The sequence below is a fragment of the Molothrus ater genome, chromosome 25 (genome assembly GCF_012460135.2).
Source record: "Molothrus ater isolate BHLD 08-10-18 breed brown headed cowbird chromosome 25, BPBGC_Mater_1.1, whole genome shotgun sequence".
Classification (NCBI taxonomy): Eukaryota; Metazoa; Chordata; class Aves; order Passeriformes; family Icteridae; genus Molothrus; species Molothrus ater.
Window position 1 is genome coordinate 3624711 of NC_050502.2, and position 24833 is coordinate 3649543.

The 24833-nt window shown below is 43.1% G+C and overlaps 1 protein-coding gene across 2 annotated transcripts; it reads left to right on the plus strand.

Annotated features, from left to right (window-relative positions):
- The first annotated feature begins 337 nt into the window (after positions 1–337).
- Positions 338–24833, plus strand: NUCKS1 (nuclear casein kinase and cyclin dependent kinase substrate 1). Of its 2 annotated transcripts, none has more exons than XM_036398280.2 (8): positions 338–609; positions 11580–11629; positions 13690–13795; positions 15468–15523; positions 15802–15954; positions 16170–16322; positions 17134–17283; positions 17903–24833. In XM_036398280.2, exons 1-8 carry the CDS (start codon positions 593–595, stop codon positions 18100–18102), a joined length of 885 nt encoding a protein of 294 aa, XP_036254173.1. In that variant the 5' UTR covers positions 338–592; the 3' UTR covers positions 18103–24833. The 2 variants fall into 2 exon arrangements, with proteins under 2 accessions (XP_036254173.1, XP_036254174.1); XM_036398281.2 differs by having other exon boundaries at positions 339–609; positions 17137–17283.

The window sequence follows — 24833 nt, forward strand, 5'->3', positions numbered from 1 at the left end:
AAATTTCTGCGTGGCTCCGGTGCCGGAGTGACGCGGCGGGCTCGGCGGGAGGGGCGGGACGGGGCGCGGAGGAGCCGCGGCGGCACCGGGAGCCCGTGGCGAATCTGCCGCCGGGGCTCCGCCGCGTGCGGGCCGCGCTGCCCGCCCTCCCCGCGGGGACAGTGGGCGGGCCCTGCGCGCCGTGATGGTTCGAACGAGCCAATGGAGGGCGAGCTCTCGCGGCCTCCGACCAATCGGTGATCGAGGGGGGCGTGGCCGTCGGGGTCGGCGGTACCGCCCCCCCGCTCGCATCCTCTCGGCGGGGCGAGCGCGACCATTTTGCGGGGGGGAGCGGCGGGAGCGGGACCGGCACCGACACCGGGACCGCCAGCGGGATCGGGGAGCGACACCGCGATCGGCGCCGGGGCCGGCATCGGGGAGCGGCACCGGGGGCGGCGGCGGCGCCTGACGGGGGAGCGGCGGCTCCGCAGGCGCGGCCTGAGGCGCTGGGCCCAGCGCTCCCGCTCGCTCCGGGCGGCCTCAGCGGCCCCGGCGGCCTCAGCGTCCCCGTTAGCTCCGCGCCCAGCCCCGCGCGGCCCGCAGCGCCGGGAGGATGTCGCGGCCCGTCAGGTGAGTGCCGGCGGGCCGGCCCCGCGCAGGGCAGGGCGGGCAGGCCTTGCTCGGGGCAGGCCGTGCGGGTTTCTCCTCTATTTCCCCTTGTTTCCCCCCCGCTAACTTGGCACGGCCACCGCCATCCCCGCCGCATTTCGCCCCGCGCCGCTCGCCCGCACTCGGGGGGCCGCGCCGGGGCGGCCCCGCGGCCGCTGTCCCACATTTTGTAACGGGGGAAAAGCGAATTTTTTTATCGCCGCCGCCGCCGTGACCCACTTGGCGCGGGGCGGGCGCCGCTCTGGCCGCCATCCGCGGCCCCCTCCGGGCGGCGGGGCCGGGCCGAGCACGCTGCCGGGGGAGGGGACGCGGTGCCATCCGGCGAGGGTCCGGGGCACGGGGGCTGTGCATGGGGAACCACGCGTAGGGGAGGAGCCGCCAGGAGCCGCCCCCTCGGAGCGAGCGCCGCTGCCTCATGCCCTGCTCCGGCCGGCCGCGGGCTGCGCGCTCCGCGATCGCCTTCCCGCCCTTGTTTTCCCTCTTTTTATTTTCGTTTCCGAGCTTTTGGCAGCCGGGCTGTGCTGGGCGAGGTGGGTCTGGGCTTGGTGGCCGGGCTTGAGCGGTGTTGGTGGGTTCGGAGGGAACGTGGTGGTTTTGGGGATGTGTGCACGGAGAAGGGAAGGGCTGGAGTGTCAGGGTGGGTATTTGGGGAATATTTGGAAGAAATATTCCCTCTGTATATTCCCTCGGTATTTGGGATATTTCTTTCCTCAGAGGGTGCTGGGCACTGCCCAGGGAATGGGCACAGCCGCGGAGCTCCAGGAGAGTTTGGACAGGGCTGGGATGGAGCGTGGTGGATGTGGGGATGTGTGCATGGGGAAGGGAAGGGCTGGAGCTGTGTCAGGGTGGGTTTTTGGGGAATATTTCTTCCCTCAGAGGGACGACATATTCCCTCTGTATATTCCCTCAGTATTTGGGATATTTCTTCCTTCAGAGGGTGCTGGGCGCTGCCCAGGGAGTGGGCACAGCCACAGAGCTCCAGGAGAGTTTGGACATTGCTGGGTGTGGGCTGGGATGGAGCGAGGTGGATTTGGGGAGGGGATGCCCGAGGGAAGGGAAGGGCTGGAGCTGTGTCAGGATGGGGTTTTGGGGAATATTTCTTCCCTCAGGGGGACGAAATATTTCCTCTGTATATTCCCTCAGTATTTGGGCTATTTCTTCCCTCAGAGGGTGCTGGGCACTGCCCGGGCTGCCCCGGGAATGGGCACGGCCACAGAGCTCCAGGAGAGTTTGGACAGGGCTGGGATGGAGCGTGGTGGATGTGGGGATGTGTGCGCGGGGAAGGGAAGGGCTGGAGCTGTGTCAGGGTGGGGTTTTGGGGAATATTTCTTCTCTCAGAGGGTGCTGGGCACTGCCCAGGCTCCTCAGGGAATGGGCACAGCCGCGGAGCTCAAGCAGAGTTTGGACATTGCTGGGTGGGCTGGGATGGAGCCTGGTGGATGTGGGGATGTGTGCACGGAGAAGGGAAGGGCTGGAGCTGTGTCAGGGTGGGTATTTGGGATTTTTCTTCTCTCAGAGGGTGCTGGGCACTGCCCGGGCTCCTCAGGGAATGGGCACAGCCGCGGAGCTCAAGCAGAGTTTGCACATTGCTGCCGGGGATGGCCAGGATGGGATTTTGGGGTGTGTGTGCAGAGCCAGGAGCTGCTCTGGATGATCCTTGGGAGTCCATTCCAGCTCAGGACATTCTGTGACTCCCTTGTGTCTCAAATCTTTACCAAGGAGGTGGCAAAAGGGTGAGCTCGTGATTTCAGCTGTCCTTAGAGCAGAGCTCTGAGGTTTCCCACGGTGTTCTCCTCATGCTTTGGAATTTCCTCATTCTCAAGTGATTGGTTGGAGTTTTATTCCCAGCTGGAGTTGTTTTATTCCCAATTGGAGTTTTATTCCCAGTGAGCCTGGGCTGGGCTGTGGATGTTTGGTGTCTTGGCTAATTGAACTATAAAGTACAAATTACTAATTGAACTATAAAGTACAAATTGACAACGATGCACCTACACATTTGGAGAGGACAGCATTTCTATTTAAGTAATATGTCCCAAAATGCAGAATTTAAAATATAAATGGGACCCAGGAGTGCTTTGCTGAGTAGGGGAGTGGCTCAGGGATGGGTGAGCTCCCAAATTAGTGGTGATGTGACTCTGCTGCCTGAGGGGACACTTCAGTGCTGGGCATTTCCTCCACGTTAGGAAAAGCTGCTGTCTTTAAGGGCAGAGCCTCTGAACTTGCTGGAATTAATATTTTTGAGAGAGTTTCAAAAAAAAAAATTAAAATAAAACACCTCTGTCCAATCCTGGTTTTGTTGCTTTATAGAAAAGAGTGAAATTTCCCACGGTGTTCTTCTCATGCTTTGGAATTTCCTCATTCTCAAGTGATTGGTTGGAGTTTTATTCCCAATTGGAGTTTTATTCCCAGCTGGAGTTGTTTTATTCCCAATTGGAGTTTTATTCCCAGTGAGCCTGGGCTGGGCTGTGGATGTTTGGTGTCTTGGCTAATTGAACTATAAAGTACAAATTAATTGTGACAATGATACATCTATGCATTTGGAGATGACAGCGTTTGTATTTAAATCCATTCATGAATTAATGCTGCAATGAAGTTTTTTCTGCCTGTCTTTGCTGATTTTTGGGAAAATGGAGGCCTGGTGAAAAGTTGTTCAATGTAGGGTTTTCCTCCAGTCAGTGCTCTTTGAATTTATTGCTGTTTTCTGCTGGTTTGTGGTGGAATTTGTGTGCACCTAAAGCAGTGAAATTCATAAAATCCACGCTAAATCCCAAGTTTTTACTCCACTTGTTGAGAGAATTGAGCTGATAGATGCAGCAGTGCCTTATCTCCTGGATTTAATAACCCTTCCAGGGGAAAAAATGTAAATATTCAGTGCCTGCTGCATTATATTGCTCTGCTAGTTAGAAAACCCTGCCCGTGGATTGAAATCCATTCATAAATTAATGCTGCAATGAAGTTTTTTCTGCCTGTCTTTGCTGATTTTTGGGAAAATGGAGGCCTGGTGAAAAGTTGTTCAATGTAGGGTTTTCCTCCAGTCAGTGCTCTTTGAATTTATTGCTGTTTTCTGCTGGTTTGTGGTGGAATTTGTGTGCACCTAAAGCAGTGAAATTCATAAAATCCACGCTAAATCCCAAGTTTTTACTCCACTTGTTGAGAGAATTGACCCGAGGCTGAGTGTGGCTGTTAATGTCAATTATTTCAAATTAAGTAGGAATAAAGTCCTGGCTATTTCCAGGCTTCATGTGGCTGGCACTGAGAGCCAGGTGCTCCTGGCTGGGAATAATGGGGTTTTCAGTGCTGTTAGAAAAAGGCAAGGAGTAAAAACGAAAGAAACCTGAAATTATTGAATTTCTGCATCTCTTGTGTAACTCTGCTGAAGTTCTGCAAAGAGAGCTGGGGCTGCTTATAGGGAAAAAAAGAAAATTAAATTTAATACTTGGAGCCACTATTTTTATATATTTATATGTATATATATTTATATATTTTTAATATATTTTTATTTATATATATCATATATATATGATATATATATTTATATATATTATTTATAGATATCATATATATCATATTATATATATATATATATATATATATATATATAGCATCAATTAATGTATTTAAAATCAGAATTTTGATTTCTGCTGCAAATTTCTTCTGCTTTTTCCCACTGGTCACTTTTACTTGCTGGTTTTCTCCTGCAGGCTTTGCAGATTGAGGTGTTGTGGGCAGGGCTGGAAATCCCAGGGGTTTTTTTTTTGGTCATTCATTTTAAACTTCAAGCCAGTTATGAATTTATCTCAGTGCTTCAAGGCTTTACATCTTTCATTTTTCTGGATTTGAATCCTTCCTTGAATTGTTGGCATTGCAGTGAAAGGGTGAAATTTTACTTGCAGGAAAAAAATAGATTTATTCAATGTAAAATATAAAGTAGAAATAATTGTGATTGTGGAAGAGTTTCTGTGGGATTGCAGGCAAGCAAGAGTTCCTTGGGGATTGGCACTTAATAACATGGAATGGTGAGAAAAAAAAGCTGATTTTTGGTCTCTTTGAGTCTGGGGAGAAGCAGAGAGAAGGTGGAGGTGCAAGAAAATCCAAAATAGAGGGAAGGGGGGTTGAGCTGAGTGTTTGGCTTTGGTTCCCCTCCTGCTCTGCATCATTAAAATCAAATAGAGAATGAGCACAGAACTGCTTTAATTATGGAATCATTTAATTATGAAATCATTCCATTGTTCTGGGGAGTTCAAAATCCTGAAATCCCTGCAGAAGCTCAAGTGGGGAATCAGCCCAGCCCCAAATCTGTCTCAGTGCTGAGTCCTGGGTCCAATTTTTGCCCAGTTGGGGTGATTTGAATTTCACCCAGTTGGGATTTTTAAACCAGTTGGGATCTGATGCTTTATCAGTGAAAAGAGTTGGGATTTTTGTACCTTGTCAATAAAAGAGCTGGGGTTGGATGGTTTATCAATAAAAGAGCTGGGATTGGATGGTTTATCAATAAAAGAGCTGGGGTTTGATAGTTTATCAATAAAAGAGCTGGGGTTTGATGGTTTATCAATAAAAGAGTTGGGATTGGATGGTTTATCAATAAAAGAGCTGGGGTTTGATAGTTTATCAATAAAAGAGTTGAGATTTGGGAGTTTATCAATAAAAGAGCTGGGATTGGATGGTTTATCAATAAAACAACTGGGATTTGATAGTTTATCAATAAAACAGCTGGGATTTGATAGTTTATCAATAAAACAGCTGGGATTTGATAGTTTGTCCATAAAACCACTGGGATTTGATGGTTTATCAATAAAACAGCTGGGGTTTGATAGTTTGTCCATAAACCAGCTGGGATTTGGGAGTTTATCAATAAAAGAGCTGGGATTGGATGGTTTATCAATAAAACCACTGGGGTTTGATGGTTTATCCATAGAACCACTGGGGTTGGATGGTTTATCAATAAAAGAGCTGGGATTTTATAGTTTATCAATAAAAGAGCTGGGGTTTGATGGTTTATCAATACAAGAGCTGGGGTTTGATGGTTTATCAATAAAAGAGCTGGGATTTGGGAGTTTATCAATAAAAGAGCTGGGGTTGGATGGTTTATCAATAAAACAGCTGGGATTTTATAGTTTATCAATAAAACAGCTGGGATTTTATAGTTTATCAATAAAACCACTGGGATTTGATGGTTTATCCATAGAACCCACTGGGATTTTATAGTTTATCAATAAAACCCCTGGGGTTTGATGGTTTATCCATAAAACCCCTGGGGTTTGATGGTTTGTCCATCGAAGATTTAACCCCCAAGTGCCCAGGGCGGGTCCCTGGCTGTCCCCAGTGCCCTGTGCTACCTCCTGCTGGTGCCTTCCACTCAATGCCCGTGGAAATCCCAAATCCAGCTCTGAAAATCCCTGCAGGGAGCACTTGTGGCTGCAATTTCTGATTTCTGTGCATTAAAAAATGCACCCAAAAGTGCTTTTAGTGGCAATATTTGGTGATGATTTTGGCCTCACCTTTACCTGAGAGTGAAACCTGAGGCTCAGGAGGGGCTGGAGCTCACAAACCCTGAGCAGTTTTGGTCCCATTGGGTAAATCAAGGCTGTGCTGAAAATAAATATTAAATAAAACCTCAATAACCATTTCATGTCCTCATGCTCTCTTGGATTGAGCCTGGGTGGTTTGATTTGATCTAAACTTTCTCTTCAATGCCTGCATTTTTGAAGGCTCCTTTCAGCATTGCTTTGCAGCGTTTTATGTGTTGTGGGATTTTTTTAAAATGTGGCTTTTAATGCTTGTACAAACATCTGGGAATCTCTGCATTCCCTTAAAATATAAAAAAACCCCAAATTTTTCTATCTGATTGTGGGGCTGTGCTGATGTGGATTTAAAACTGAGAGTTTTGGCACTAAATTGAACTTGAAGTTATGAAAATGCCATTTTATTCTCAGTTTTGCAGGAATTTGCCATGCTGATTTTGTATTTCATCTGTGTATTCTCTTAAAGAAACCCCAAACTTTTCAGATTGTGGGGCTGTGCTGATGTTGTTGATTTAAAACTGAGAGTTTAGGGACTAAACTGAAGATGAGGTTATGAAAATGCCATTTTATTCTCAGTTTTATAGGAATTTAGTGATCCTTTAGTGTTTTGATTTTGCATTTCATCTGTGCAATCTCTTTAAAAACCCCAAACTTTTCAGATTGTGGGGCTGTGCTGATGTAGATTTAAAAACTGAGAGTTTAGGGGACTAAATTGAAGTTGTGGTATGAAAATGCCATTTTATTCTCAGTTTTATGGGCATTTAATGATCCTTTGACATTTTGATTTTGCATTTCATCTGTGCATTCTCTTAAAAAAAACTCCCAAACTTTTCAAATTGTGGGGCTGAGCTGATATTGTTGATTTAAAACTGAGAGTTTAGGGACTAAACTGAAGATGAGGTTATGAAAATGCCATTTTATTCTCAGTTTTAAAGGAATTTAGTGATCCTTTAGTGTTTTGATTTTGTATTTCATCTGTGCACTCTCTTTAAAAACCCCAAACTTTTCTGATTGTGGGGCTGTGCTGATGTTGTTGATTTAAAAACTGAGAGTTTTGGCACTAAATTGAACTTGAGGTTATGAAAATGACATTTTTTTAAAAATAAAACCAATTTTAAGCCATGAGTTCAAGGTGCTCAGGAGGACAAACTTCATTTACCTGTACAAATTTTCTCTTCTTTTCATTTGTATTTTTGGGATGTTTTGTAAGGGATTGGTTTCATTTTTTTATTTTTTTTTGGTTTTTCAATTTCTTTAAGAGGTTTGGCTTAAAAACCAATTAAAATTAAAAATAAAACCACTTTTGCTCCTGCATCCTTCTGTAAGCCATGACTTAGAGATGCTCAGCAGGGCAACTTAAACTTGATTTACCTGCCCAAATCTTCCCTTCATTTCCCTTTTTGGTATTTTGGGGGTGTTTTTTAATGAATTGGTTCCATTTTTTCATTTTTCAATTTCTTTAAGAGGTTTGGGTTGAAATAAAACCAATTCTGAAGGGCAGCTTAAATTCCATTTTTAGCTGGATCAGCACTGCTGGCTTTGGTGTGTGTTTGAACTGAGTGGGTTTAGCAGCAATTAATTAATGCTAATTAATTAATGGACAATGAATGCAGCTCAGTTCGGGCAGCTCAGTGTGAACTGTGCTAGGAGGAGGAGGAGGAAGGATCCTCGTGCTGGGTGGAGTTTCCAGCTGAAGAACTGAGCAAAATCCCATTTTTCCTTGGTTTTTGGGCCCAAAAGGCAGGAGAAAGGAGCTCTGGGAATTTCTGTATGCAAAATCCCATTTTTCCTTGGTTTTGGCCCAAAGGACAGGAAAAAGGAGCTCTGGGAATTAATTTCTGCATGCAAAATCCCATTTTTCTTTGCTTTTGGCCCAAAGGACAGGAAAAAGGAGCTCTGGGAATTTCTGTATGCAAAATCCCATTTTTCCTTGGTTTTTTGGCCCAAAAGGACAGGAGAAAGGAGCTCTGGGAATTAATTTCTGTATGCAAAATCCCATTTTTCCTTGGTTTTGACCTAAAGCACAGGAAAAAGGAGCTCTGGGAATTTCTGCATGCAAAATCCCATTTTTCCTTGGTTTTGGCCCAAAGGACAGGAAAAGGAACTCTGGGAATTTCTGTATGCAAAATCCCATTTTTCCTTGGTTTTGGGTCCAAAGGGCAGGAAAAAGGAGCTCTGGGAATTTCTGCATGCAAAATCCCATTTTTCCTTGGTTTTGGGGCCCAAAGGACAGGAAAAAGGAGCTCTGGGAATTAATTTCTGCATGCAAAATCCCATTTTTCCTTGGTTTTGGGGCCCAAAGGACAGGAAAAAGGAGCTCTGGGAATGAATTTCTGTATGCAAAATCCCATTTTTCCTTGGTTTTGGGCCCAAAAGGCAGGAAAAGGAACTCTGGGAATTTCTGCATGCAAAATCCCATTTTTCCTTGGTTTGGGCCCAAAGCACAGGAAAAAGGAGCTCTGGGAATTTCTGCCTGCAAAATCCCATTTTTCTTTGCTTTTGGCCCAAAGGACAGGAAAAAGGAGCTCTGGGAATTTGTGCATGCAAAATTCCATTTGTCCTTGGGTTTTGGCCCAAAGGGCAGGAAAAAGGAGCTCTGGGAATTTCTGCATGCAAAATCCCATTTTTCTTTGGTTTTGGGCCCAAAGGACAGGAGAAAGGAGCTCTGGGAATTAATTTCTGTATGCAAAATCCCATTTTTCTTTGGTTTTGGGCCCAAAGGGCAGGAGAAAGGAGCTCTGGGAATTAATTTCTGCATGCAAAATCCCATTTTTCCTTGGTTTTGGGCCCAAAGGCAGGAAAAAGGAGCTCTGGGAATTTCTGCATGCAAAATCCCATTTTTCCTTGGTTTTTTGGGCCCAAAGGACAGGAAAAAGGAGCTCTGGGAATAACAGCTGGGGTTTGATATCTTGTGAATTAAACAGCTGGGGTTTGATACTTTATCAATAAAACAGCTGGGGTTTATCAATACAAAGATTGGGGATTTTTATACTTTGTCCATTAAACAGCTGGGGTTTGATATCTTATAAATTAATCAGCTGGGGTTTGATGGTTTATCAATAAAACAGCTGGGATTTGATAGTTTATCAATAAAAGAGCTGGGGTTTGATAGTTTATTGATAAATCAGCTGGGGTTTGATGGTTTATCAATAAAAAGAATTGGGATTTTTGTACCTTGTCAATAAAAGAGGTGGGGTTTGATAGTTTATCAATAAATCAGCTGGGATTGGATACTTTATCAGTAAAAAGAGCTGGGATTTTTATACTTTGTCAATGAAAGAGCTGGGATTTGATATCTTATAAATTAAACAGCTGGGGTTTGATACTTTATCAATAAAAGAGCTGGGGTTTGATGGTTTATCAATAAAAAGAGCTGGGATTTTTATACTTTGTCAGTGAAACAGCTGGGGGTTGATATCTTGGCCATTAAACAGCTGGGATTTGATGGTTTATCAATAAAACAGCTGGGGTTTGATAGTTTATCAATAAAAAGATTGGGGATTTTTATACTTTGTCCATTAAACAGTTGGGGTTTGATATCTTGGCCATAAAAGAGCTGGGGTTTGATACTTTATCAATAAAAAGAGCTGGGGTTTGATATCTTGTCAATAAAATAGTTGGTATTTAATACCTTGTCAATAAAAAGAGCTGGGATTTGATATCTTGTCAATAAGAGTTGGGATTTGATACTTTATCAGTAAAAAGAGTAGAAATTTTTAGACTTTATCAATAAAAAGAGCTGGGATTTGATGGTTTATCAATAAAAAGAGCTGGGATTTTTATACTTTGTCAGTGAAACAGCTGGGGCTTGATATCTTGGCCATAAAAGAGCTGGGATTTGATAGTTTATTGATAAATCAGCTGGGATTGGATAGTTTATTGATAAATCAGCTGGGATTTGATGGTTTATCAATAAAAACAGCTGGGATTTTTATACTTTGTCAATAAAACAGCTGGGATTTGATATCTTGGCCATTAAATAAAGAGCTGGGGTTTGATATCTTGTCAATAAGTTGGGATTTGATGGTTTATCAATAAAAAGAGTGGGGATTTTTATACTTTGTCAATAAAACAGCTGGGATTTGATATCTTGGCCATTAAACAGCTGGGGTTTCATATCTTGTCAATAAGAGTTGGGATTTGATAGTTTATCAGTAAAAAGAGTAGAAATTTTTATACTTTATCAATGAAAATAGTTGGGATTTTTATACCTTGTCAATGAAACAGCTGGGGTTTGATACTTTATCAATAAAGAGTGGGGATTTTTATACTTTGTCAATTAAACAGCTGGGATTTGATATCTTGGCCATAAAACAGCTGGGATTTGGTGGTTTATCAATAAAAAGAGCTGGGGTTTGATACTTTATCAATAAAAGAGCTGGGGTTTGATGGTTTGTCAATAAGAGTTGGGATTTGACACTTTATCAGTGAAAAGAGTTGGGATTTTTGTACCTTGTCAATAAAAGAGCTGGGGTTGGATGGTTTATCAATAAATCAGCTGGGCTTTGATGGTTTATCAATAAAACAGCTGGGATTGGATGGTTTATCAATAAAACAGCTGGGGTTTGATGGTTTAGCAATAAAAGAGCTGGGATTGGATGGTTTATCAATAAAAGAGCTGGGGTTTGATGGTTTATCAATAAATAGCTGGGATTTGATGGTTTATCAATAAAACAGCTGGGGTTTGATGGTTTATCAATAAATAGCTGGGATTTGATGGTTTATCAATAAAACCACTGAGGTTGGATAGTTTATCAATAAAACCACTGGGATTTGATGGTTTATCAATAAACAGCTGGGATTTGATGGTTTATCAATAAAACAGCTGGGGTTTGATGGTTTATCAATAAATAGCTGGGGTTTGATGGTTTATCAATAAAACCCCTGGGGTTTGATGGACAAGGTGCTGATAAATCAGCAGCAATTCCATTCTGGAGGTCTCAGGGAGTTCAAGGGGCAGATTTGATTTTGTTGACTTTCAGATTGCTGTAACTCATTCAGGAAGCTCCAGTGGAAACTTCTTTAAAACCAGGGATCAAATGGGAACATAAAAACTGGAGGAGAAGGTGGGAGAGCAGGTGAGCTGTGAGAAACAGGAATTCCAAAAAGAGCAGCTCAGGAAGGTTTGGTTTATAACCTTTGTGTATTTATCAAAATTCACATTCACATTCTGAGCCTGCAATCCAGATTATTGTTCAGTCTCCTCAGGAAAATGCCATTTATTCTTTAATATCCTTTGTGTTCCCTTCTGGCTGCACAGGTGGAGGTGGCTGAATTCTCCAAGTTCTCTTGGGATCTTTTTGGGGCTACAAATGCAGCTCTGAGGAAAAGGATGTGACATTTCTTATTCCTTAAAGCTTTAGTAGCCCTGAAGTGAGAAATTCCTAATTTATTTTCTGCTTTTTCCAGGAACAGGAAGGTGGTGGATTACTCCCAGTTTCAGGAATCAGATGATGCTGGTAAATGAATTTTTTTTGCCTTATTTTCTTCATTATTCTATGCATATTAATTGTTCTGCTTCTAATCACATCTTCAGCTCCAAATTCCGAGGAGTTTCTGTTCTCCACAGCCTGAACTGTTAATAAGTATTTGAAAATAGAATGATTCTCAGATGTTTTGTGTTAAAGCAACAATGGGGATGGAAATCTCCTGCTTTGCTGCTGGAATTGTGGCAGAGCCTGCAGGGCCTCCCTTGCTCGGTGCTCTGGGCCAGAGGCTCCTTGGTGCTGCTTTTCTGCACAGGAAAAGATTTTGGCATTTCTGTAATGGCTCCAGTGAGCCCACAGCATCAGGGACTGGGGCATTGTGGTAAAAATATCAATTGTGGGGATTAAAAAATGAAATAGTGCTGGGTCACACTGGGGAAATGGATCTCTGAATGAAAATTGTGAAACCCTTTTCTAAAATAATATAATCTGTGAATTAACAAAATAGTGCTGGGTCACACTGGGGAAATGGATCTCTGAATGAAAATTCTGAAACCCTTTTCTAAAATTATAAAATCTGTGAATTAACAAAATAGTGCTGGATCACATTGGGAAAAATGTAAACTCTGAATTAAAATTCTGAAATCCTTTTCTAAAATAATATAATCTGTGTGAATTAATAAATTAGTGCTGGATCACATTGGGAAAAATGGGATCTCTGAATTAAAATTCTGAAATCCTTTTCTAAAATAATATAATCTGTGAATTAATAAAATAGTGCTGGGTCACATTGGGAAAATGGAATCTCTGAATGAAAATTCTGGATCCCATTTCTAAAATAATACAATTTGTGTGAATTAATAAAATAGTGCTAAATCAGATTTGGTAAAAATGGAATCTCTGTGAATTAACATTTCTGGATCCCATTTCTAAAATAATAGAATCTGTGTGAATGAACAAAATATTGCTGGGTCACATTTGGAAAATGTAATCTCTGAATTAAAATTCTGGATCCTATTTGTGAAATAATAGAATCTGTGTCAATTAACATTTCTGGATCACATTTGTGAAATAATATACTCTGTGTGAATTACCAAAATATTGCTGGATTACATTTGGGAAAAAATGAATCTCTGAATGAAAATTCTGGATCCTATTCTAAAGTCATGTAATCTGTGTGAATTAATAAAATAGTGCTGGGTCATATTTGGAAAACATGGAATCTCTGAATGAAAATTCTGAAACCCATTTCTAAAATAATACAATCTGTGAATTAATAAAATAGTGCTGGATCACATTTGGTAAAAATGGAATCTCTGTGAATTAACTTTTCTGGATCCCATTTGTGAAATAATACGATCTGTGTGAATGAACAAGATATTGCTGGGTCACATTTGGTAAAAATGGAATCTCTGAATGAAAATTCTGAAACCCATTTCTAAAATAATACAATCTCTGTGAATTAATAAGATATTATTTGGTAAAAAATGGAATCTCTGAATGAAAATTCTGGATCCCATTTGTCAAAACATCTGATCTGTGTGAATGAACAGACATTTTCTGGAATGTTTTGAGTTCTTGGGAGATGAACTCAGTCTGAGTTTGCCCTGATAATTCGAAGCAGACAAATCTGCATGGTTGTGATTGCAGTGGTTCGTTCGTTCGTTCATTCATTCATTCATTCATTCATTCATTCATTCATTCATTCATTCATTCATTGATCAGGGGCTGTGGGAGGTTCTGCTGTAAACTCCTGTGCCATGGCCCCCTCACCCCTCACAGCCTGTGCTGCTGGAGCCCTGCAGAAATGCCCAGGGATGTTCATTTTTCATGCCTTTAGAGGAGAACTAAATGCAGAATGAATCCTGTGGCCCCTTGTGAGGATTGTTTGTGACTCCTGAACAGTGGCAGAGGCCAAGCTCAGATCAGGGATTCCAACAGGGCTTTGCTTCCACCAAGGTTTTTTTGCAGCTTTGGGATATTTTTCTTTTTGCTGTGCATGAAATGCTCAGTTTGAGCTGTATCTGAGGAGAGCTGAGTTTGCTGGGCATGAGTTTGAGCCAAAGCCATGTTGTGCTGTCTGTCCTGTCCAGATGATGATTATGGAAGAGATTCAGGTCCCCCATCCAAGAAAATCCGCTCATCTCCCCGAGAGGCGAAAAACAAGAGGAGATCTGGGAAGAATTCTCAGGAGGACAGGTAAGAAAAGCAGCTTTGATCTCTTGGCAACATTTCCTGTGTGTGGGGAGAGGAATTGCAGTGAAATTGGGGGCTGAGACACTGAGGTGAGGCAGGAATCACCTGGGGAACTCCTGGCAGCAGGGCTCCATCACTGCAGAGGCAGCTTGGAAATGGGATTTAGGCACAAAGGTGGGTCAGGGCAAGGGGCAGCTCCTGCAGCCTCCCAGGGCCTCCCTGTGGTGCCAGGGGTTGGGGACATCTGGAAGTTTTGTGGCTCTTTGTTCCCCATTTTGGGTAATCTATAAACCTTAGGGATGCTCAGGAGGGCAACTTAAACTTTAAGATGGGTCAGCCCTGCTGGAGGGGCAGGGAAAGGGATTTAGGCACCAGGGTTGGCAGCACCTCATCCTCAGCTGGGTCAGGGCAAGGGGCAGCTCCTGGCCCCTGTTCTGCAGCCTCTCAGGGCATCCCTGTGGTGCCAGGGGTTGGGGACATCTGGATGTTTTGTCTCTCTTTGTTCCCCATTTTGGGTAATCCATAGACATTAGAGATGCTCAGGTGGGCAACTTAAACTTTAAGATGGATCAGCCCTGCTCCAGAGGCAGCTGGAGGGGCAGGGAAAGGGATTTAGGCACCAGGGTTGGCATCCTCAGGTGGGTCAGGGCAAGGGGCAGCTCCTGCAGCCTCCCAGGGCATCCCTTTGGTGCTGATCTCCCCAAGAGGAGATCTGGGAAGAATTCTCAGGAGGACAGGTAAGAAAAGCAGCTTTGATCTTTTGGCAGCATTTCCTGTGTGTGGGGAGAGGAATTGCAGTGAGCCTGGGGGCTGAGACACTGAGGTGAGGCAGGAATCACCTGGGGGACTCCTGGCAGCAGGGCTCCATCACTGCAGCTTGGAAATGGGATTTAGGCACAAAGGTGGGTCAGGGCAAGGGGCAGCTCCTGCAGCCTCTCAGGGCCTCCCTGTGGTGCCAGGGGTTGGGGACATCTGGGAGTTTTGTCTCTCTTTGTTCCCCATTTTGGGTAATCCATAAACACTGAACTTGCTTTGGGAGCTGAAAGTGAAATTTCCCTGTAGAATTTCCATTTTGCAGTGCCCCCAATGATTGCCTCAAGACCTTTGAAATGATTTTTTTTTGTTGTTATGACAGATTTCAGCTTCAGGGATGCTGGTTCTGAAGGTCCACAGGTTCTGCTAGCTGGTTCTTGTTCTGTCACCCCAAGATGTCTTTTATTTTCCAAATCAACCAAATGATCAAATAAAGTGAGGAAGCTTAGGTCAGACTTATGTCAGTGAAGAGCAAGATGCACAGAATGGAATTTAAACAATGGCATAAAGACAAGTGCTGCCTTCAAATCTATTTAGGATAAACCTTTATTGCATTTCTAAACTGCATATAAACCATCAGAATTGGAACTAAACTTGTGGGTTGGTTCAAGAGTGCATGGTTCACCTCAATCTGATTATTTCCTGCTTGGTTTAAGTTTTTTTGTGATTCAGAGTCTGAAATTTATCTTCCCAACCATGATAACTCCACAGACAGCTGAGTAATCCTGAAGCATGTCCAGGACAAGTGAAAATTCTCAGCTTGGACATCATTTGCTCTTTACAAGTTGTTGTTTTCCACACAAGAGTGACTGAAATCCAAGCTGAGACAAACACTCAGACTTTACCCTTCTGTCATTTGCAGTGAGGATTCAGAAGACAAAGATGTGAAGACTAAGAAAGATGATTCACACTCAGCAGGTAACTATTGTGGTGTAGCTTTAAATCATGGCTGTTCACCCCTGTGACAGTTGCAGGAGCAGAATTTGAGGCAGAAATTAAATTATTCTGATTTATTTGAAGTCATATGTTGCCTCTGCTGCTGTTACTTCCCACCCTGCTTTGGGGTAATGGGGTTTTTTTGTGTTATGTGATGATCCTATAAAATTTATCTTCAGGAGTGGATAGATTGATCCCTTCCCTGCAGCTTTTAGCCAGAATGATCCCAGAAATTCCACCTTGCTGCCTTTTCTTTGCAGATGAAGATTTTGGCAGTGAAGACGATGACGTAGGGGCCGACGACGGCAAAGCCGACAGCGACTACGAGAGCTCCCAAAAAAGCAAAAAAGGAAAGAAAGCTAAACCAGACAAGAACAAGAGAGCAGCCTCCAAATCCAGGAAAAGGCCTGCAGGTAAAAAGGAAAAAAAGAGAAAGAAAAAAAAAAGGAAAAAAATTAATTATTTTGCAGAGGATCTTTGTTGGGTGGGTATTGACGAGGTTGAATTGTCCCCACAGTAACTCAGTGAGGGTTTTAACCCCCTGGTAAATGCCCTAAAAAGATTTTGCTGCCTCATGGCAGGAGCTGTGTGCTCTGTACTCAGCCCAGTTTGGGGCCTTTTCCTGCAGAGGACAGCGAGGACGAGAAGGAAGATCACAAAAATGTTCGTCAGCAGCGGCAGGCGGCGTCCAAAGCAGCCTCCAAACAGAGGGAGATGCTCATGGATGACGTGGGCAGTGAGGAGGAAGAGCAGGAGGATGATGAGGCACAGTTCCAGGAGAGTGAGTAAATGGGATTGGAGAAAGGAGCACACACAGTTTGGTTGTTGCTGGGACGCTGAGGATGGAAATTGTGCTCCTCATTTTTATTGTCTGTCTGTCCCAGCTGCGTTGTCACAGCTGAATTTGTGCTCCAAGTTTGCAGCAAAGGTTTGTGTGTGTGTCCCACAACATTTATGGGTTCACAAATGGGTAAATCTGTTAATCCCTTCCTTGTTTTTTTATCCAGAATGAGATTTAAATCATCAAATGCTTAAATTATAGAAATGTGGCTGTGGCAACTTTGTGTAACTTGAAAGCTGCAATCTGTCATGAATTTGCATCACTTACTGTCCTACAAGCTTGGTTGGTGATGTGCAGTGGAAAATAAACCAGAGCTTCAAAACTGCTTTGGAATTTTTGCAGTCCAAAGTTTTTAAGTAGGAAATCCTTAAATAACTGAAGAGTTCATTCAGTGAATCTGGAATTATCTGTGAGATAAGAAACTTCACCTTGGTGCCTTTTCCTTGCAGATAATTTGAGGGTGTGTTTAAAATGAGTGTGTGTTTTCCAGAGATCTCTTTCTTTGGAAGCAGCCCTAAAGTTTAATTGTAAACTTCTCAATGCTTTTTTTTCTGCTTTTTTCTGTCTCTGTGGCATTGCTGATGTTAAAACCCCCTCAGATTTTAGCACAGCAGATAAATGGAAGCCCACAAAGTCTCAGAGTCTGTGTCCACAATTTCACTGGCAGATTTCAGCTGTACCTTTTATCTTTTTCTTCCTTTTTTGGTTTTTTTTTTTCCCCAAAAAACCTGAAATTTCCTTATGCTTCCAGCAGATTCAGGAAGTGATGAAGACTTCCTGATGGAAGATGATGATGACAGTGACTATGGCAGTTCAAAAAAGAAAAACAAGAAGGTCTCCAAGAAATCCAAGCCAGAGAGGAAAGAAAAGAAAATGCCCAAGCCCAGGCTAAAGGCTACAGGTGAGTCTGTGCAAGGAAAGGTTCTCAGTTGAAAATCCAGATTTTTCTTTTTGCTGCAGAGCTTGGTTGAAATCTTGGGGTCCTGGACAGCCACAGAAATGTTGGAAAGGCCAAAATGGCACGATTGGAAGCAGCAGGAGGGAATGATGAGCTTGGCTTTAGTTCTTCCTTTAGGGGCTGATTTGGTGGCTGTGTTTTTGTGGTAAAAACTCATGGTAGGAAAAGCCTCCCTGCTGAGGGGCTGCATTCTGCCTTGGAGCCTCACAGGCAAATAATAACAATTTGTGGCTTTGCTTGGGACTGTGTGAAATGTGAACCAGAGGAGAGCTGGATGCATTTCTGCAGGAAATTCAAATGACAACAGCAATGTGTGCTCTGCTTGGACAAGAGCTGGGTGCATTTATGATGTCACACCCAGAATTAACCAGGACCTGCAATCAAACACCTTTTAAATCTCATTCAGTTGCTCTTCACTTCAGCTTGGCTAATTGGGAGTGCTAAAACCACTGTGGGTATGCTCAAACTGCTGCTGAATGACTTGAAAATCCCATTTATTGGGAAGTTCTCTGCCTTTTTCTTTCTGCTGCTGCTGAGTTTTACAAAGTTTTTCTTTTTCCAGTGACCCCCAGCCCAGTGAAAGGCAAAGGGAAGGCAGGTCGCCCCACAGCTTCCAAGGCAACAAAAGAAAAAACCCCATCCCCAAAAGAAGAGGATGAAGAGCCTGAAAGTCCCCCAGAAAAGAAAAAATCAGCCAGCCCTCCACCAGAAAAGTCAGGGGATGAGGGATCTGAAGATGAAGCACCCTCTGGTGAAGATTAAAATGGCAGTTGAGGAAAAAAATCTTTGTTTAAAAAAAAAAAAGAGGAAAAAAAAAGAAAAAGGAAAAGAAAACAATACTTAGGGGTAGAACACGGTTTTGGCTGTGGCTTGACTCATGGGCTTTGAATGCTGTCTTTACTTTCAGCTGTTTAATACAGTGTAATTCTTTTTTAATAAGAGGAAACCCTTCTACAGTGAGATTTTGAAGTCAATGTTCTCTGTTGGCCATTCCGTTCTCCCTCCCCTGCCAAATCTGAGAAGCCATTTGAGACAAATTAACAGACCAATATTTGATTTGTTTTTTTCCAATATTTGATTTGGTTTTTTTCCAATATTTGATTTTTTTTTCCAATATTTGATTTGTTTTTTTCCCAGTATTTGTTTTTTTTTTCCAATATTTGATTTTTTTTTCCAATATTTGATTTTTTTTTTCCAATATTTGATTTTATTTTTTTTTCCCAAGGGTACTGCAGTTGTGAAGCAATAAGGTTTGAGACTGATCTGTGGAAACCATACTTACAAATCCTTAAATAGAATAGATTTTTTTTCCCAGTGCTGGTAAGAGCTGTTTAAAACTATTATTCTGTATTTGGAATATATGGGGGAAAAAAAATAATGAAGCTTTGCTTTAACAGACTTTGAGATGAGTTTAGTCTCAGCAAAAATGTAGTTGAGCTAATTGCAGTGGAGGAGGATGGAGCACAGGGAGGAATCCTGTGTTTCTTGGATTCAGGCACGTTTTTCATGGAAAGCAATCAAGAAACTCTGAGATGCTCCAGTGTCTTTGATTTTAAAAAGCCCCCCCAGTCAGGATGGGAGATCTTTTGTCTCTGCTGGATAGAAAACTCTTCTTGCTGTAGGCAAATTGCAGCCCATTCCAGAGAAATTCAGATTTTCAACCTCCAGCCTTCCCATGTCCACTCACCCTTCTTTTATTCCTTCTGTAGAGGGGCAGAACAGGGGAGAGAAATGACAAAATCATTTTTAAACCTGCTTTCCATTGGGTATGGTGGGAAATGTTTTTATTATAGATTTTTCCAAGGGAAAAAAAAAAAAGAAAAAACCAACCAAAAAAAAACAAAGCAAACAAATTACCAGATAATGTAAAATGAAATTCTTCAGCTTTTGGGGTGAGGGATTTCCTTTTGTGGCTGTGAGCAGAGGATGGCCCTGAGCCAGCCCTGGGTGTTCCTTGGCCTCCCTCACAGAGCCCCAGGGATCCCGGGCACAGCGGGCACTGGGCACTTCCCTGTGCCCCCCTGCTCCTGTGGGGTCAGTCAGCTCCCCTAAACCTGTGGGGTCAGCTCCCCCTAAACCTGTGGGGTCAGCTCCCCTTAGACCTGTGGGGTCAGCTCCCCCTAGACCTGTGGGGTCAGCTCCCCCTAGACCTGTGGGGTCGGCTCCCCTTAGACCTGTGGGGTCAGCTCCTCACCCCTCCTGTAGGATCAGCTCCCCCTATACCTGTGGGGTCAGCTCCCCCTAGACCTGTGGGGTCAGCTCCCCTTATACCTGTGGGATCAGCTCCTCACCCCTGCCTGTGGGCTCTGTGGGGTCATCTCCCCTTATACCTGTAGGGTCTGTGGGGTCAGCTCCCCTTCTGCCTGTAGGATCAGCTCCTCACCCCTCCTGTGGGCTCTGTGGGGTCATCTCCTCTTATACCTGTAGGATTTAGCTCCTCCTCCTGTGGGATCAGCTCCCTCTATACCTGCAGATTCAGCTCCTCACCCCTCCTGTGGGATGTGTAGGATCAGCTCCCTGCCCTTCCCTGTGGGATCAGCTCCCCTGCTGCCTGTGGGGTCAGCTCCTCACGCCTCCTGTGGGGTCTGTGGGGTCAGATCCTCACTTCTCCTGTGGGTTCTGTGGGGTCAGCTCCTCACCCCTCCTGTGGGATCTACTCCCCTGCTGCAGTGTGTGCTGTAGGATCAGCTCCTCACCCTTCCTGTGGGGTCTGAGGGATCTGCACCTCTCCCCTGCCTGTGGGGTTTTCTCCTTACCCCGTCTGTGGGATCAGCTCCCCTCCTCCCTGTGGGATGTGTGGGATCAGCTTCCCACCCTTCCTGTGGGATCTGCTCCCCTTCTGCCTGTAGGATCAGCTCCTCATCCTTCTTGTGGGGGCTGAGGGATCTGTGGGCTCAGTTCCCCACATTTCCTGTGGGATCTGTGGGATCAGTTCCCCACATTTCCTGTGGGATCTGTGGGTTCAGCTCCCCAGGTTCTGTAGGATCTGTAGGATCAGCTGCCCTTGCCTGTGGGATCTGAGGCCCGAGCTCCAGGGATCTTTTTGCAGGGGTGTTTTTTTGCAGGGATCTTTTTGCAGGGATCTTTTGCAGGGATCTTTTGCAGGGATCTTTTGCAGGGATCTTTTGCAGGGATCTTTTGCAGGGATCTTTTGCAGGGATCTTTTGCAGGGATCTTTTTTTGCAGGGATGTTTTGCAGTGGGGCCGTCCCTGGCAGAGCAGGACTTTGTTGCTGCCATTTTAATCTGCTTTTATCCAAGCAGCCAAATCCTTTCCTTCATTTTTTTATTTTATTTTCTGCACTTCATGAACCTCCACAAACCTCAATTTTCACACCCTCAGACAGTTTCCTGCCACGTTTATTGGTGGAAACATTGAAAACTGGACCTGCCATTTTTATTTGGATTTTTTTCCTTAAACCCTCTGTGCTTCTGTCTGTTGCTCACCTTCCCTTCCAGCTTTGCATCCTTCTTGGTTCTTTTGCTTTTTAACTTTTTTTGTCCCAGAAGTCTCCATTATTAACCAGCCTCTGGAACGTGACATAAGGCAGCTAATTCATGAATTTGGGATTTCTGGTGGCAGCAGATTCTGAATCCTCTTTGGGATTTTGGAGATTTCCTACAGTTATACACTAAAAATGATCAGAAAGGACCCTGAATGCAGTTCAGGTGGGTGGAAAGGACCCTGCAGCAGCTCAGTGATTGTCCTGTGGGATTCCCTGGCTTTTATTGAGGCTGGTAAATTCCTTTTTCTTAGCAAAATTAAATTTCTCTAACATTCTTGACTCTCATGGAACTCCTGTTGCAGTTACAATAAAGATGATGTTGTTTCATTGTAAATCTATTTTTATTTTTTTACAATGCTTTGATTTTTTTTTTTATTATTATTATTATTTTTTTTTCCAGAACAAATCAGGCTGCAGGGCAATCTCAGTCTTGAAAAAGAAAAAGAAAATGTAATTCCCTCTCCTCTCCCACAGCTCTGCTGGATTGCTGGGAGAGCAGAAATTCCCTCAACTTTTTGAGGGAAATTTTGGGTAATTCTGGGAAATTCTGGCCACATCTGAAAAACAAAAATTTGGGGAGTAGCAAACATTTGTGCTACTTCAACTTTTTGGGTAATTCTGGGAAATTCTGGCCACATTTAAAAAATAAAAATTTGGAGAGTAGCAGCAAACATTTGTGCAAATCTCAGATTCCCAGAGCTGGTCCCCAAAATATTTCAAGCTGCTCTTCTGCATTGGATTTTTAGGATTTTCTTTAAATTCGGGTGTGCAGGGAGAGTTCCAGGGGATCTGGTTCTTCACCTGCCACACCTGATGTTTTCTGAAGTGAATTTTGAATTTCTCAAGTTTATTTTATGACTCTCACCTCAAATTTATTTTCGGTTGCTTCATTTATTTTTTCCTAACACGGTTAAGAGACGTTAAGGCTGTGAAAATCCAATTTTCTGTTATTTCACTGCAGTTTTTGGGTTGTTTTATCCTTTCCCCTGTATTTCACAGAACTGTTCTGCTTCTCCCACATTCATTTCTGCTGGGTTGGAGGCTGCCTGATGCTTTTTCCTGTCTCACAACCCAAACCCCATAAAAATCCCAAATTTTCAGGATTTTGCAACTTTTCCAAACCTGTTTTGCTGATTGGTTCAAACACTTTGGTCTCTGTTAGAAATTTCACATTTTTACAGACAGGAGCAAATTATCAAGGTGAATATTTCTATTATTTTGAATATTTTTATTTTAAAGTACATTTTTTTTTAATACATAATTTTTCAGCAGCAGCAAAATTTAAATCACCTTTTAAAATGCCAATTTAATTGGAATTAATTAGTATTAAACATTCTGGAAGGAAAGCTGGGATAAAATGCCTTTCTTTAGGAGCACCAAGAGATTTTTATGGAGCAGAAAGTTTCATTTACCAAAGGAGGAGCCTTTGAAAGGATTTTGTCACTTTTCCAAACCTGTTTTGCTGATTGGTTCAAACACTTTGGTCTCTGTTAGAAATTTCACATTTTTACAGACTGGAGCAAATTAATCAAGCTGAATATTTTTATTTTTTTGAATAGTTTTATTTTAAAATACATCATTTTGCAGCAGCAGCAGGCTTCACCTTTTTTTTTTTTTATATTTTATTTTTAAATACCCGTTAGAATTAATTAGTATTAAACATTCTGGAAGGAAAGCTGGGATAAAATGCCTTTCTTTAGGAGCACCAAGAGGTTTTTATGGAGCAGAAAGTTTCATTTACAGGAGGAGGAGGAGCCTTTGAAAGGATTCTCTGTAGTTCTGGAGCCTTTGCAGAGAGGTAAAATGGATTTATTCCAAAATTCACTCCAGCCCTGCCCTGCCCTGCTCTTGCTTTTAAAATCCCCCAATTTCCATCCTGTCCCTGAATCCACAGCAGCACCTCCAGCTCTGCTCCCTGCCTTGGATTGATGGAAATCAGGCAAAATCTGCAATTCTGGAGCTGCTTTGGTTCAGTTCCATGGGGTCAGCAGGACAAGGACAGCTGAGTGAGGGGCTTCAAAATGGGGCAGCTGAGGAGCTTTGAATTCAATTAAAATTTTTCAAGGCAAAAATCTGAAATTCCTGGGTTTTTTTTTTCCTTTTTTTTCCCCTTTTTTTGTTAAATTGTCCCTCCACTGATGCTCACGAAGGTACAGGAGCCCCTGAGGGCAGGCAGGTGAGGGAGGGAAGGAATCTGTACCGTGCTGGAAGCTTCTGGAACTGTAGAAAAAAACAAAAAAAAAACCCAACAAAATAACACAAAAAAACAACCCAACAAAAACCTGGTGCTTTGCTTTTCTGTCCTTTTGTTCGTGAAGTGTTTATTTTTCTAACAGATCCTAGCGTTGAACACGCGGTTCCTGGCGGCTCCGGGCGAGGCGGGAGTTTGGAGGCCGGGCCCGGCATTCGCTCCCCTCCCTCAGGGGGAGGAGCTGGAGCGGCCTTGCGGGGCCGCTTGGGGCGCGCGGGCTTGGGGAGGCCGTGCTGTCACTTCTGTCACCTAAACACGCGAAATTCTCGGCTTTTCTGACCAAAACTGAGCAAATCCCAGCGCTGCTGGAACAGGAGCTGTGCTGGAGGAGTTTGGGGCTTTTTGGAGCCTTTCAGAGCTCCCCAGGGCCAGCCTAGCTCTGAATTAACCGCACCCTTGCCCTGAATGGTTTCTCATGGAACTCTTGCTGTCAAAGCACGGAGTTGGGGGGCCCAGCCCCAGCATGCTCAGTATGACTGCAAAGCACCCGTGTGCGAACGCTCTGTACAGAGGGGCCAGGGTTTTTTATATATATATTTTGGGATTGAGGGGAGGGGGGAGGGAGGGTGGAGATCCTAAAATCAGCTTAAGCCAGACTTAAATGTGTGTAAAAAACAAAAAAACAAACAAAAAAAAAAAAACCACCCCAAAATCTTCAATGTGTGAGTGTGCGAGCGGGAGCGTTGCCATCCCATTCCCTTTGTGTTCTCGGCTTTTTGGAGGTTTTATTTTCTTTTTTCTTCTTTTTTTTTTTTCTCCCCACCTCCTCTCCCCTTCCTGCAGAAGCAATTGTTACAAAAAAAAAAAAAAAAAAAGGAAAAAAGAAAAAAAAAAAGAATTGTAAATAAGAGCTACGTAAATTTTCGTTGTTGTTGTTTTTGCCATCGTGTCACAGCAAACCCTTGGGTGAAGGTGGAGGAGGAGACTGGCAGCATTTTCTGGTATGCAAAGGAATATTTTTGTCTTGAGTATCCCCTGGTGAGCTTTTAGAAAAAAAAAATATTAAAAAAAAAATTCATCAGGCTCTTTGCAGTCCCCTCTCCCTGTCCTTTTCTTTTTTTAATTTTAATTTTTATTATTAATTTTTTTGTTTCATTTTAAAAGCAGGAAAAAGGGGCAGCTGCAAACAAGTCTGTGGGGTCGGGAACTCTTGACAACACTGAGATCTAGCATGGTACTAGGAGTTAAGTCTGAATGTAACATTAATGCTTTATTTAAAATTAAAAAAACAAAACAAAACCACCTTTTTATTTTTTATTTTTGTTGTTTTTTTATTTTTAAGGGGTTGAAGTGAACATGAGTGCTGCCCATGTTCGTGGATTTCTAGATGCAAACCATTCATTGGTAGAATTGTGTGATGGTCTTTTTGTGCTGATTAATTTGACATATTCCCAGTCTCTGTATGTACCTGCAAAGAAAGAAAAACAAAAAAAAAAATATAAATAACAAAACCCCTGCTTTGCTTTGATTGAAAAAGGGTTCCTGGGACTGCATACCTGCTCCTGAGCTCTGTTTTAAGTATGTGTATCCTTCGCTTGTATTTTGTATTAAAAAAAAGAACCACGAGGAAAAAAAACGAACCCTTTATTGTTCAGCATGTTGGAATTGTGTCCCCTCTTTTATTTTTCTCCTTTTTGGAATATATTAAGCAACTCATTCTTCTGTATCTTTTATTTTCTTTTGTAAACTTTTTGGTTTTGTTTAAAAATGGCTTTATAAAAGGGCTTTTATAACCCA